Source organism: Thamnophis sirtalis, unplaced genomic scaffold (assembly GCF_051295495.1).
Source record: "Thamnophis sirtalis isolate CommonGarterSnake01/CBP01778 unplaced genomic scaffold, rThaSir2_p1.2 scaffold_2, whole genome shotgun sequence".
Classification (NCBI taxonomy): domain Eukaryota; kingdom Metazoa; phylum Chordata; class Lepidosauria; order Squamata; family Natricidae; genus Thamnophis; species Thamnophis sirtalis.
In genome coordinates, this window is record NW_028261382.1 from 63,071,255 (window position 1) to 63,084,686 (window position 13,432).

General features: G+C 47.9%; 1 protein-coding gene across 1 annotated transcript in view; it reads right to left on the reverse strand.

Moving 5' to 3' along the window:
• Positions 1-319: 319 nt before the first annotated feature.
• The window catches only part of MMP17 (matrix metallopeptidase 17), an 87,493-nt gene continuing 74,380 nt past the window's right edge, over positions 320-13,432 (reverse strand). Inside the window, exons 5-10 of the mRNA XM_087705791.1 lie at positions 11,845-12,021; positions 10,837-10,936; positions 7,576-7,658; positions 3,168-3,320; positions 1,659-1,916; positions 320-1,014 (exon numbers count right to left, since the gene is read on the reverse strand). Of these exons, the coding sequence (XP_087561917.1) occupies positions 692-1,014; positions 1,659-1,916; positions 3,168-3,320; positions 7,576-7,658; positions 10,837-10,936; positions 11,845-12,021 (1,094 nt within the window). The 3' untranslated portion in view covers positions 320-691. The remainder of the gene's footprint in view (positions 1,015-1,658; positions 1,917-3,167; positions 3,321-7,575; positions 7,659-10,836; positions 10,937-11,844; positions 12,022-13,432) is intronic.

The window sequence follows — 13,432 nt, forward strand, 5'->3', positions numbered from 1 at the left end:
GAAACATATGGTCAAATGGGGCAAAACTCACTTAGCAAGGGCTTGGCTTAATCACGGACCTTTTGGACCCCATTGTGGTCATAATATGAAGACTAACAGTAATCCCGCCCTCCAACGTTCCCCCAATTCCCTGGGGACTAAATTCTCAGCGGTCCCACCTTGACCGATCCTGAAATTAAAGGCTGATTTCTCCCCCTTTTGTTTTCGTAAGGTTGATGGGCAGGGGGTTGTAGTTTAAATACCCCGAGCAAGAGAGAGAATAAATAACCCCATGGGAATAGGATGACTATGTGGGCAGGTGAAAAAAAAACTTTTTATTCGTAGGTTTGTATGCTGGGGGAAGAGGAGACCGGAGGATGTGAGAAAACCTGCGAAGTCTGGCGTGAAAAGCAAGTGAGTTTTTAAAAAAGAATAAAATAAAAACAAAAAATAAAATAAAAATGGGAACCGTCAACCCATCTCAGCCAACCGAAGGAAATCAGGATGACAATACTAATTCATCAGGATCATGAAAAATGCTCTTTTGCTTCTCATGGAGAATCTGAAACTAATTCCACATCACATTGCTAAGAATGTTAGATGTTGCTTTCGGAACACCGCTGCGGCGGGGAGACCTAGGAGGTCATTGGTTCCTCCCCCCAGCGTCCATTGGCGCCCCTGAATTGCTGCAGTCTGAAGCGACACCCTTGGGTCATAGAGGTCCATGCACCAATACCGCTGTCCAAAGAGTGAGCAAGAGCAAGCCGCCGCAGAGTCTGAGGGAGGTGCAGGGTGGGAGGTCGGAGGAAGAGGAGGTGCAAGAGCAGACTTCACTTTCCGATCGGCTTTCATCATGGTATCCCTGCTTGGAGCGGCCCCCGGTCCTGGAGCGCTCGGCTGGCTCGGGCGCATCGGCCTGCATGTCGCTGCACACCAGCCAGTCTTTCGCGATCGAGCGGGGATAGCCTGATTCAGACTCCAGGTTGCTGTCCGTAACTTTCCAATACTCCTTGCCCTTGAAAAAGTAGGTGGCCCCTGGAAGGAGAGAGAGAGACAGAAAGAGAGAAAAAAGTTTATGTCCAGACACAGAACGGGACAACTCACCACCGCCAACTCCATGCAGCTAGCTCAACACCGACAACTCAATGTGGCCAACTCGCTATGGGACAACTCGCCACAGCCAACTCAACGTGGCCAACTCAACACAGCCAACTCAATGTGACCAACTCGCTAATGGGACAGCTCGCCAAAGCCAACTCAACATGGCCAACTCAACACAGCCAACTCAACACAACCAACTCAATGTGACCAACTCGCTATGGGACAATCGCCACAGCTATCTCAACCTGGTTAACTCATCATGGACAACTCACCATCAGACAACTCAACACAGCCAATTCAATGGGGACAACTTGCCATGGGGCAACTCACCACGGCCAACTCACAACGGCCAATTCACCATGGCCAACTTGCCGTGGGACAATTCCCCAGAGCCAACTCACCATGGCCAATTCACCATGGCCAACTTACCATGGGACAATTTGCTTCCAACTCTGTTAATCTGTAAGACCACCGGTATGTATATTGGTGTTCTGTCCTAATTGGGAGATATTCCCAGCGGTCTCCTTACTTCCAGCCAAAGTTGTCTCAAAAAAAGCTCTCTGAACGTCCAAACTCACCATCTGACCAGTGCGTGGCATCGTCCAGCTGGCTGGGAATGCCTTTCCACAGCGTGCTTTCTAAAGGATAGCCGGCCTCCATTCTCTGCTGGTGGTCATCGTAGCACCAGTAGAGATGGTCTTTGAAGAAATAGGTCCTGTCGTTCTGAGCCCAGGAGAAGGCTGCGTCGATGCCTCCTAGGGGCAAGCCAAAATCCGAGATGGGCCGAGGGTAGCCTTCTTCAACATTGTTGTCTTTGAACACCCAATAGCGGTCTCCTGGGGAGAAGAAAGAGGTAAGGAAGCAATCATGTCTCCCTCCTTTTGGAAGAAATATCCATCTCGGTTCCGTTCCAAGCGGGGAGAAAGACACTGGAAACATGGAGGCTGATTTGGAAAGATGGTTCAATGAGGAAGCAGAACCATGAAGCACATGGAGTTGAAAGAGAGAGGTATTTATACCCTCTCTTGGGCTTTGCCCTTGAGCTTCCTGTTCCTGTGCAAGAACATGTATTCTATGGGCTATTGTCAGACTCCCATAGGGCCATGTACAAATCCTAGGAATTTGACTGAGCTACATTTGGTTGAGGTTTGGCTGATGCAATGAAGAGGTTTGTTGGGCAATTCCTATTGTGGCTGAAGGCTAACCCTACCTCTGTTCAGAGCCTGCTGCAGGCAGTAATGGATTACCAAATCTGCATTTCTAAAGCTGCCCCAGCTCAGTACCTGCTTCAGGGAGGGAGGAGAGGGGAGGGGGGCAGGGAGCTGAGGCTCTGAGTTTCTTTCTCCCTTAAGGTTTGTATTTCTCTTTTAGGGGAAATATTTTATCCTGCCTTTTTAAAATAGTTCTCAAAATATTTCAGAGCTGCGGTGGCGCAGGGGTTAAAATGCAGTACTTGCAAACTACTTCTGCTCACCGCTGGCTGCCTGCAATTTGGCAGTTCAAATCTCACTAGGCTGAAGGCTGACTCAGCCTTCCATCCTTCCAAGGTGGGTCAAATGAGGACCCAGATTGTTGGAGGCAAGAAGCTGACTCTGTAAATCACTTAGGGCTGTAAAAACATTATGAAGTGGTATATAAGTGCTATTCCTATTGCTTTGCTTTTCCTTTTCTCCTTCCTTCCTTCCTTCCTTCCTCTGTCCCCTGCCAGCAGTTCAATCCTGACTGGCTCAAGGTTGACTCAGCCTTCCATCCTTCTGAGGTTTGTGAAATGAGGACTCAAATTGTTGGAGGCAAGAGGTTGACTCTGCAAGCTGCTTAGAGAGGGCTGGAAAGCACTGTGAAGCGGTATATAAGTGTATTGCTATTACTATTCTTCTAGGAGTGGTTAGCTTCCCACAGGGCAAACCTTGCCCAGAATGCTGTAAGTCAGTGATGGCATCAGCTCACATGGCATTAAGAGAATGAAAACAACCTTCCACATGAATGTCCAGTAAGGAATGAAACAAACTTTCCATCACCGTATGGAAACTAAACATTTGGGGAAAGGAGAGTCACAAATAGAAAGCATGGGAGATGTTTCCTTCTACCTTTGAAGAAGACTATCTTGTGGTCATGGGTCCTCTCGTATACCGCGTCCACACTGTCCAAGTTAAGAGGCAATCCCTTCCAGAAACGATGGATCTGAGCTGGCTGAAGGGACACCAAATTCTTGTTGCGAGTAAGCCTCCAAAAATACTTGCCTGGATGGGAAAACACCAGTTAGTAATGATGACTTATTCACAAGACAACCAAAAGTGAGGATTAGCATGCCACTAGACTCAGTGGCTAAAATGCTGAGCTTGTCAATCAGAAAGGTTGGTGGTTTGGCGGTTCGAATCCCTAGTGCCGCGTAACGGAGTGAGCTCCCGTTACTTGTCCCAGCTTCTGCCAACCTAGCAGTTTGAAAGCATGTAAAAAATGAAAGTAGAAAAAGAGGAACCACCTTTGGTGAGAAGGTAACAGCGTTCTGTGCGCCTTCAGCATTGAGTCATGCCGGTCACACAACCACGGAGACATCTTCGGACAGCGCTGGCTCTTCGGCTTCGAAAAGGAGATGAGCACTGCCCCCTAGAGTCAGGAATGACTAGCACATATGTGTGAGGGGAACCTTTACCTTTTAGACTTTCTCTCCTCTCCAGAAGTGAGTAGACCAGGGTTGTCCAACCTGGGAAACTTTTAAGATTGTTGGATTTCAACTCCCAGAATTCCCCAATCAATTGCAATGGCTGTGGAGGGTTGGGGAATTCTGGGAACTGAAGTCTACTCATCTTAAAGTTGCCAAGGTTGAAAAACATTGGTTTAAAGCTTAGGTTAAACTATCCAACAACCATAGAGTCTTATCTAGAGAAGTCAGGCTCTGGGGAATTCTGGGAGTTGAAGTTGATCCATTTTAAGATTGCCAAAGTGCTTTATAAAGCCTTGGTAAGGCAACACCTGGAATATGGCATCCAATTTGGGTCACCACATTACAAAAAAGATGTTGAGACATTGGAAGAAGTAGAAAGAAGAGCAACTAAGATGATGAAAGCCTGGAGACCAAAACATATGAAGAACGATTGGGGGATTTGGGTCTGGCTAGTCTAAGGAAAAGAAGAATTAGGGGAGACATGATAGTAGTATTCCAGTATTTGTGGGGCTGCCCCAAAGAGTAGGGGGGTGTGTGTCAACCTATACTCCAAAGCACCAGAAGGCAAGATAAGAAACAACAGATGGAAACTAATCAAGGAGAGAAGCAACCTGGAATTAAGGAGAAACTTCCTAACAGAGCGGACAATTCACCAGTGGGACAGAAATTGTGGGCACTCCATCACTGGAGGTTTTTAAAGAAAAGACTGAACAGTCACTTGTCTGAAATGGCAAAGGGTTGTGATGGCCACAGGTGGCATGTACCACCCTCTCTATGGGCAGGCGAGCCGTCGCCCTAGTTCAGCCCCACCGCGCATGCGTGAGCCCCTCCTGCCAGCCAGCTGGTCATCGGGTCTCTGCCCCGCATAGCATACGTAGGGGGCGTGCAAGTGGCCATGTGCATGGGGGGGTGCGTGCAAGGTGGGCCTGCACAGGGGTGGGGCACATGCGGAGTGACCGCATGCATGCCCAGGGGGTGGGGCACACCCCTGGGGCTGTGCGGGTATTGCATTTTGGAGGTTTGCATGCAAGCACTCAGTCTGGAAAAGTTTAGCCATCACGGGCATAGGGTGCCCTGCTTGAGCAAAGGGTTGGACTAGAAGAGCCGAGGTGGCGCAGTGGTTAAATGCAGCACTGCAGTTCTGCAGTTCGGCTGTTCAAATCTCACCGGCTCAGGGTTGACTCAGCCTTCCATCCTTCCGAGATGGGTAAAATGAGGACCCGGATTGATGTTGGGGGCAATATGCTGACTCTGTAAACCGCTTAGAGAGGGCTGAAAGCCCTATGAAGCGGTATATAAGTCTAACTGCTATTGCTAACTGCTATTGCTAGAAGACCTCCAAGGTCCCTTCCAGCTCTATTCTGATTCTGGACTAAACCCAAAAAGGTAGCGAGAAAGGATTAAATCTGTCCCCACTGCTGTAGAGATTATGCGTAGCTCCGTGGAGGACATGTATGGCTCTTTGAAGAATTTCTGGCGTCTCAAAGGCAGAGACTGCAAGGCCAAACCTCCCCATAGCAAAAAAAATAATAATACTTTTTGGAAGTCAAGATAGTCCACACCCGCCCCCCCCCAAAAATACATATCCAGGAGATCATCGGCCTTCTCCAGTGTTAGCAGCTGGTGACATTGCATTTACACTCTTGGGGGACATTAAGCCCCAACTGAAAAACAGAGAACCGAGCAGAATGTCTAACCCCTGAAACATCTGCAGAATAGCTCTTTAAAAAAATATATAAATTAAATTACCATTCTGTAAATTCATATCGCTTTGCTCCTTCTTTCCTCCTTCGCTTTATTTGACATTGATCGATGTGGGAATAACACCCCCATCCTGAGGAAGTGGGATTTATAAATCCTTACATAACAGCGAAAGGGAGGGAAGATGGGAAGATGGAAGAAGCCAGGGAGCCGAGGTGGCCCCTTTGCATCTTTATACTTTTCCCTTGCACATATATTCTAGTCGTTCCCGACTCTAGGGGGCGCTGCTCATCTCCCTTTCAAAGCCAAAGAGCCAGCGCTGCCCGAAGACATCTCCATGGTCACGTGGCTGGCATGACTCAACGCCGAAGACGCACGGAACACTGTTACCTTCCCACCAAAGGTGGCTCCTATTTTTCTACTTGCATTTTTTACATGCTTTCGAACTGCTAGATTGGCAGAAGCTGGGACAAGTCATGGGAGCTCACTCCATTACGCAGCGCTAGGGATTCAAACCGCCGAACTGCCGACTTTTTTCATCAACTAGCTCAGCGTCATAGCCACTGTGCCACCGCGTGCCTCAATCCTTATGAGAACTTGATGCGATAAAATCAACATCTTCCTGGCATCGGAAATGAGGGTTTTACCGCGCCATGGGGGATCAGACCATTTTGTTTCCGATGGCTTTGGGAGAAATGCCAATGATTTAAGTGGCTTCTTCTCCTAAAATGATATTTTGGAAGCTCAAAGTTCAATGTGCTCCAGAAACTAATTTGACAGGAGGAGAAACGGCATGAGGGATGCAGAGGTTGGAGACGGCACGCGCTTCGCATACCAACGCTTACAGGTTTCGTTCGTGGCAGCTCTAAACTGGGATGAGAAATTCCTGTTGGAGGCCATTAAAAAGGTAAAACTTGGTCGAGATTCACCAGGGGAGGAATTTGGGGAAAGAATGATTACAAGGCAGGAAACACGGAGAAATTGAACTTGGCAGAGGCTGACATTCTTCATGTCAGTGGGCTCCCAGATATTCTCTGAGCTTGGGGGGGTTTCTTGCAGATGTTTTGTAACCCAGCTAGGTAACATCATCAGTGCTAGAAGGGAGGAGGAGGAGGAAGATTGTGGGGTCCGTGGTGCTCTCTGAGCTTGGTGGTTTTCTTGCAGACATTTCATGACCTAACTAGGTAACATCATCAGTGCTAGAAGGGAGTGGGATTTCTAGACTGAAGGGGGAAGGGAGGAGAAGAAGGAGGAATGTGGGGTCCTTGATGCTCTCTGAGCTTGGTGGTTTTCTTGCAGACGTTTCATGACCCAACTAAGTTACATCATCAGTGCTAAAAGGAAGCGAGTTTTACTTGAGTATTGATGATGTAACCTACTTTGGTCACGAAACCACTAAACTCAGGGAGCATCAAGGATTCTACAATCCTCCTCCTCTACTCCACTCCAGAAACCCCACTCCCTTCTAGCACTGATGATGTCACCTAGTTTGGTCATGAAACGTCTGAAAGGAAACCACCAAGCTCAGAGAGCACCCAGGATCCCACAGTCCTCCTCCTCTTCCTCCCCCATTCCCTCCTAGCACTGATGGTGTTGCCTAGTTGGGCCATGAAACGTTTGCAAGGAAACCACCCAGCTCAGAGAGCACCAAGGACTCCACAGTCATTCCTCCTCCTCCTCCTCCTCCTCCTCCTCCTCCTCCTCCTCCTCCTCCTCCTCCTCCTCCTCCTCCTCCTCCTCCTCCTCCTCCTCCTCCCCTCCTCCTCCTCCCCCTCTCTGCCCCACTCCCTTCTAGCACTGATTATGTTACCTAGTTAGGTCATGAAATGCCTGCAAGAAAACCACCCAGCTCAGAGAGCACCCAGGACCCCCTATTTTTCTACCCCCTTGTCTTTCCTTCTCAGGAGGTCCCCAAAGGTGATCCCATCTACACCCATCATAAATACAGTCCAGGCCAGTTGCCAAGTGTCTGAATTTTGATCATGTGACCACGGAGGAATGTCGCAACGGTTATGAGTGTGAAAAACAATCACCGGTCACTGGTACCATTGCCATCGTAACTTTGAATGGTCACTGAACGAAATGGTTGTAAGTCGAGCACATCACCTGTATTTCTGACATTAGCTCACCTTTGAAAAAGAAAACCTCTCCCCGGATTTGAGCCACGGCATCGAAGTGGGTGCTGCATCTATTTGGCACGTCTCTTCTAAACCTGACGGAAAAGGGGGAGATTGAAAAATATGCAAAATTCACAAAGCCGTCATCTAACAGATTAACAGAGTTGGAAGGGACCTTACAGGTCATCTAGTCCAACCCCCATGCCCAAGCAGGAGACCCTACAGCATTTCTGACCAATAGCAGTCCAGTCTCTTCTTGAAAGCCTCCAGGGATGAAGCTGCCACAACTTCGGAAGGCAACTTCTGTTCCTTCTGTTGATTGTTCTCACTGTCAGGAAACTCCTCCTTATTTCCAGGTTGAATCTCTTGATCAGTTTCCATCCATTATTCCTTGTCTGGCCTTCAGGTGCTTTAGGAAATAGCTTGACCCCCTCATCTCTGTGGCAGCCCCTCAAATATTGGAAGAGGCTATCCTGTCTCCCCTGATCCTTCTCTTCACTAGAGTAGCCTTGCCCAGTTCCTGCAACCGTTCTTCGTAGATTTTATCCCCAGTCCCCTCATCATCCTGGTTGCTCTTCTCTGCACTTTTTCTAGAGTCTCAACATCTTTTTTATACTGTGGTGACCAAAACTGGATGCAGAAGTCTAGGTGTGCTCTTACTAAGGCTTTATAGAGTGATGTTAGTACCTCACTTGATCTTGATTGTATCCCTCTGTAGATGCAATTTAGGATTGCATTGGCTTTTTTGGCTGCCGCCACATACTGCTGCCTCATATTTAGCTGGTTATTCACTAAAACAGATTAATTGATTAACATAGTTGGAAGGGACCTTGTACATCATCTAGTGAAACCCCCAGCTCAAGCAGAAGACCCTACACCATTTCTGACCAATGGCAGTCCAGTCTCTTCTTGAAAGCCTCCAGTGATGAAGCTCCCACAACTTGTGATGGCAACTTCTGTTCCATCGGTTGATTGTTCTCACTGTCAGGAAATTTCTCCTTATTTCTCAGTTGAATCTCTCCTTGGTCAGTTTCCATCCAGTATTGCTTTTCTGGCCTTCAGGTGCTTTGGGAAATAGCTTGACCCCCTCTTCTCTGGGGCAGCCCCTCAAGTATTGGAAGACTGCTCTCCTGTCTCCCCTGGTCCTTCTCTTCACTAGACTAGCTATGCCCAGTTCCTGTAACCGTCCATGGTATGTTTTGGCCTCCAGTCCCCTCATCAGCTGAGGTGCCGCAGTGGTTAGGATGCAGTACTGCAAGCCACTTCAGCTGACTGTTATCTGCAGTTCAGCGGTTCTAATCTCACTGGCTCAAGGTTGACTCAGCCTTCCATCCTTCCGAGGTGGGTGAAATGAGGACCCAGACTGTGGGGGCAATATGCTGACTCTGTAAACCGCTTAGAGAGGGCTGAAAGCCCTATGAAGCGGTATATAAGTCTAACTGCTATTGCTATTGCTGTTGCTATCATCTTGGTTGCTTTTTTCTGCACTCTTTCTAGAGTCTCAACATCTTTTTTGTAGTGTGGTGACCAAAACTGGATGCAGTACTCTAGATGTGATCTTACTAAGGCTTTGTAGAGTGGTATTAGTACCTCCCTTCATCTTGATTGTATCCCTCATTTAATGCAACTTAGGATTACATCTACCTTTGGCTCAAACTCAAATGAAAATTCTTTTAATTCTTGTCAATTTCTGCAAGAGATATTTGGAATGTGCCAAGGAGAACAAGGAAGCGGAGGCGAACTATGCTTGTCTTCCTTAAAGGTCTTCTCCCTTTATTTATTTATGTTTTAAATTAACATCCTGGGAGGGACTCGTTATCAAGCAGGTTTGCAAAATCCAGGCAGCATATAGGATGGGAATGACCTATTTTCCCTGCATTTAAAAAAAAAGCAAAATTCTGCAGCTCTAATTTACTCAAATTCATCTGAAGTTATCACAAAATTACATCTGCCGAAGAGAGGAGAGAAATTGGGTGCAACTGAGCGGGCTTGGAAGCTGTGGCCTGCACTCTGCTTCCTGCAAAAAATAAAAATAAAATGACTTTGAAGGAGAAAGCACCGCTAATGTCTCTTCATCACTCGGGATTGTGAAAATGGGACACGAGAGATTGGCCATTTTCAAGGAGGTTGTTGTTGTTGTTGTTGTTCCTCTTCCTCTTCCTCTTCTTCTTCCTCCTCCTCCTCCTCCTCCTCTTCCTCTTCCTCTTCCTCTTCCTCTTCCTCCTCCTCCTCCTCCTCCTCCTCCTCCTCCTCCTCCTCCTCCTCCTCTTCTTCTTCTTCTTCTTCTTCTTCTTCTTCTTCTTCTTCTTCTTCTTCTTCTTCTTCTTCTTCTTCTTCTTCTTCTTAAGAGTGGCCACTTTTGTCTTCCAATCAGAAAGCCACCTCTTCATTATTGGCCAAGTATGGGTCTCTCCCCAAAGGACGGGATGAAGGAGGCAAACTTCATTTTGTGGAACAGTGGTGAAAAATCGTAAGGAATCTTGGACTTCATCAAACATCAGGTCCATATGAGATCTCTCCAAGAAAACCAGGTTCAAACAAAGATTGGGTTTGAAACTCATGGTCATATCCTCATGGTCCCATTAGTGTTTAAAACTGGATTCCCAATCTTTCCAAAATGGGAATTTAGGACACAATAACCCCATCTACCAATCTATCTTAGATGTCTCCTCTCCAGAATTTGGTCTTCAACTCCATAATATCCACCATTTCTGCGGATATCTGATGGCTGCTACACACCTTCCTTGTTTGAAGCACTTGAGGGGCTGCCACAAAGAGCGGGGAGGTGTCAAATTATTCACCAAAGCACCTGAAGGCAGGACAAGAAACAATGGATGGAAACTAATCAAGGAGAGAAGCAACCTGGAATTAAGGAGACATTTCCTGACAGTGAGGACAATTAACCAGTGGAACAGAAGTTGCTTCCAGTAATCATGGGTGCTTCATTCCTGGAGAATTTTAAGAGGAGTCTAGACAGTCACTTATCTGAAATATTATAAGTTCTCCTGCTTGAGCAGGGGGCTGGACTAGAAGACCTCCAAGGTCCCTTCCAGCTCACTCATTCTATAGAAAGGCCTACATCTTTGATAGATGCACCCGATTCATGAAGTCAACTATTTCCTGCTCTAAATTGAAGAGAGGACATCTGGAGTTGAGATGGCAGAACACGTCTGTTCTGCTGATGCGAAACCCAAATTTCGCCTGATTCTAGTTCAATGGTCTTTTCAGCTTCTATTCCTTCCCAAAGAAATGGGGATGTACAATTGAGCTTACGGGACAGTGGAGCGATTCTCAGGGAAATCTGGGAGGACGGGATGGTCACCTGCGTTCGATATTTCAGGCTTGGCCGTCGGAGACACAGATTCTCTGACTCCTGCAGAGGAAAAACAAGGATGGATTAAAGCAAAATGGACGTCAAGCAGATCATCCAGGCCAATGTTTCCAGAGGCAGCAATTTCCAAGATCATCTTTTAACAACCCCATAATCCCTTGCAAAGTGGAGTCTGGGCAACTGAATGGGGCTAGGTGTTTACTGGCCGGATGCCCTTCCTGTCACCAGTGCAGAGCTAGATTGATGAGCCGTAGTGGCGCAGTGGTTAGTAGAGCGCAGTACTTGCAGCCTACTTCTGCTGATCACCGGCTGCCAGCAGTTTGGCAGATTTGTCAAGTGAACCTTGCTGTCAGGATTCCGACAGCCAAGCATCCAAAGAAATCCAGTTATTTATTAGGAGCAACATGTCAGCAAGTGAAGCCAGCTCTGACCCCACGTAATTTACGGCCCAATTATGACCCTGTTTCCCCCCCTTCTCCCAGGGTGTGTCATAAATCATGTTCTCCAATGGAGCACTTTTGCGGGCTGTCACACCCCTCCGGTTGTTGCAGGTAACCTGGGAGACAGCCTTGAGAAAGGTATGCGTGGAATGTGCTTCTGGTTGTGGCTGCCATGTTGCTCCGTTCAATTCCCCCCCTCCTGTCTATGGCAACTCGAGAGCAGGCCAGGGATGTTTTGCAAGCTGACACTGCCTTCCCCATTGACTTTGCTTGTCCAAGGGTCACCCCAGGACACTGCAGCCATCATAAGTACATGCCAGTTGCCAAGCATCGAAGTTTTGATCATGTGATCACGGAGATGCTGCAATGGTTGTAAATGTGAAAAACAGGCATAAATCCCTCTTTTCAGTACTGTTGAGGACTATCTGTAATGGCCTTTTAGGGTTTGTATTTTTTAAATAATAAAACATGTGCCCTTCTCCAATTAGCTGGGAGGCGTCGGACATTCACCGTACAACTGCCAAATCCGCACTTTGTCTTCATACGGCAAATCATATTTCAAGGGGTCTCCAACAGGTCCCTGGTAGTATGGCCTCATGATTGATTCGGTGGCAGAGATGTGGGTTAAGCCAATGGCGTGGCCAAATTCGTGGACTGCCACAGCGAACAGATCCATCCCGTCGGTATCTGAAATTAAGAGGGAAGAGCGATGTAGACCGATGCACAAATGAGGAGCTTCTAACTTTCCCGTAGGTTCTCGTACACATATAAAATTTTTTAAAAAATTACTGGGTCTTCCATTGGCACCATAAGACAGTTCTAGATAGTCCTTGGCTGAAAATGTTGACTTAAGGTAGGCCTGACTGTTGCTTGCTATGGCTGTCTGGTGAGAAGTCAGCCTGTGCTATCGGTTGACGCAACTCTCCTGCTATTGTGGTACAACATATAAAGAACGGTTGCGGGAACTGGGTATGTCTACCCCAGGGGTCAGCAATCTTAAATACTCAAAGAGCCACAAAGGTCCTAACCGGAAGCCCCCTGTTCAATTCTGGAGCCGACCGGAAGTCTTGTTTCCCCACCATAGAGTCTCCTCCTAGTGTGGCGTCCTTTTTCCTCTTCCTGCCCTAACCAAAAGCCCTATCATGAGAAAACCCGCCCCTTGCCATAGAGTCTCCTTTTGGCGCACCCTGCTTCCCCCTTCCCTAAACCGGAAGCTCCTCTCAAAATTGTGGTGCCGACTGGCAACAGGGAGCCACAGCAGCGGGATGAAAGAGCCACATGTGGCTCCAGAGCCACAGTTTGCTGACCCCTGGTCTAGTCTGATGAAAAGAAGGGCTAGGGCAGGGATGGCTAACCTTTTTTGGATCGCGCACCAAAAGCAAGGGAAGCACAGTGGGGTCGTGCGCGGGTGTGCCCATACCCATAATGCTATGTGCGTGACCCCAGCCCGCATGTGCATACAACCCCAGTGTGCATGTGTGTGCGACCAGCACTTCCCCCTGCTTTTGGAGTGCTTTTTTGCCCTCCCCAGGCTCCAGAGGCTTTCTAGGAGCCTGGGGAGGGCAAAAACAGCCCCCCTGCCCCCTGGAGGCTTCAGGAGCTTCCCTGAAGCCTCCAGAGTGTGAAAAACCAGCCCTAAGGGCAAACAGGAAGTTTGGGAATGGACTTCCGGTTTGCTTGGAGGTCTGTTTTTCACCCTCCTGAGCTTTCAGGAGGCTTCAGGAGCCTTCAGGAGGGCGAAAACTGGCCCTATGAGCAAACCGGAAGTCTGTTCCCGAACTTCCGGTTTTTTCCCCACACTCTGGAGGCTTCAAGAAAGCCTCCAGGGGGCGAAAAAAAGCCTTAAAAGAAGGCCGAAGTCAGCTGGTGCCATAGGTTTGCCATGATGGAACTAGGGGCAGTGGTGGGAGAACTGGTAGTTCCAATTATCAGTTGGCACTGCCCACCCGCCCCTGCCCTCTTCTGTCCTATATTTCCATGATTTTCAGCTCAGCTGATTGGCTCAGCACAGTGGATTGTCGCGCCTCAGCTGTTTTACTCACTGGAGTTGCAATAGAAGGTAAGTTTTAGCTTAAAATGAGTGGGTTTTGAAGGCTGC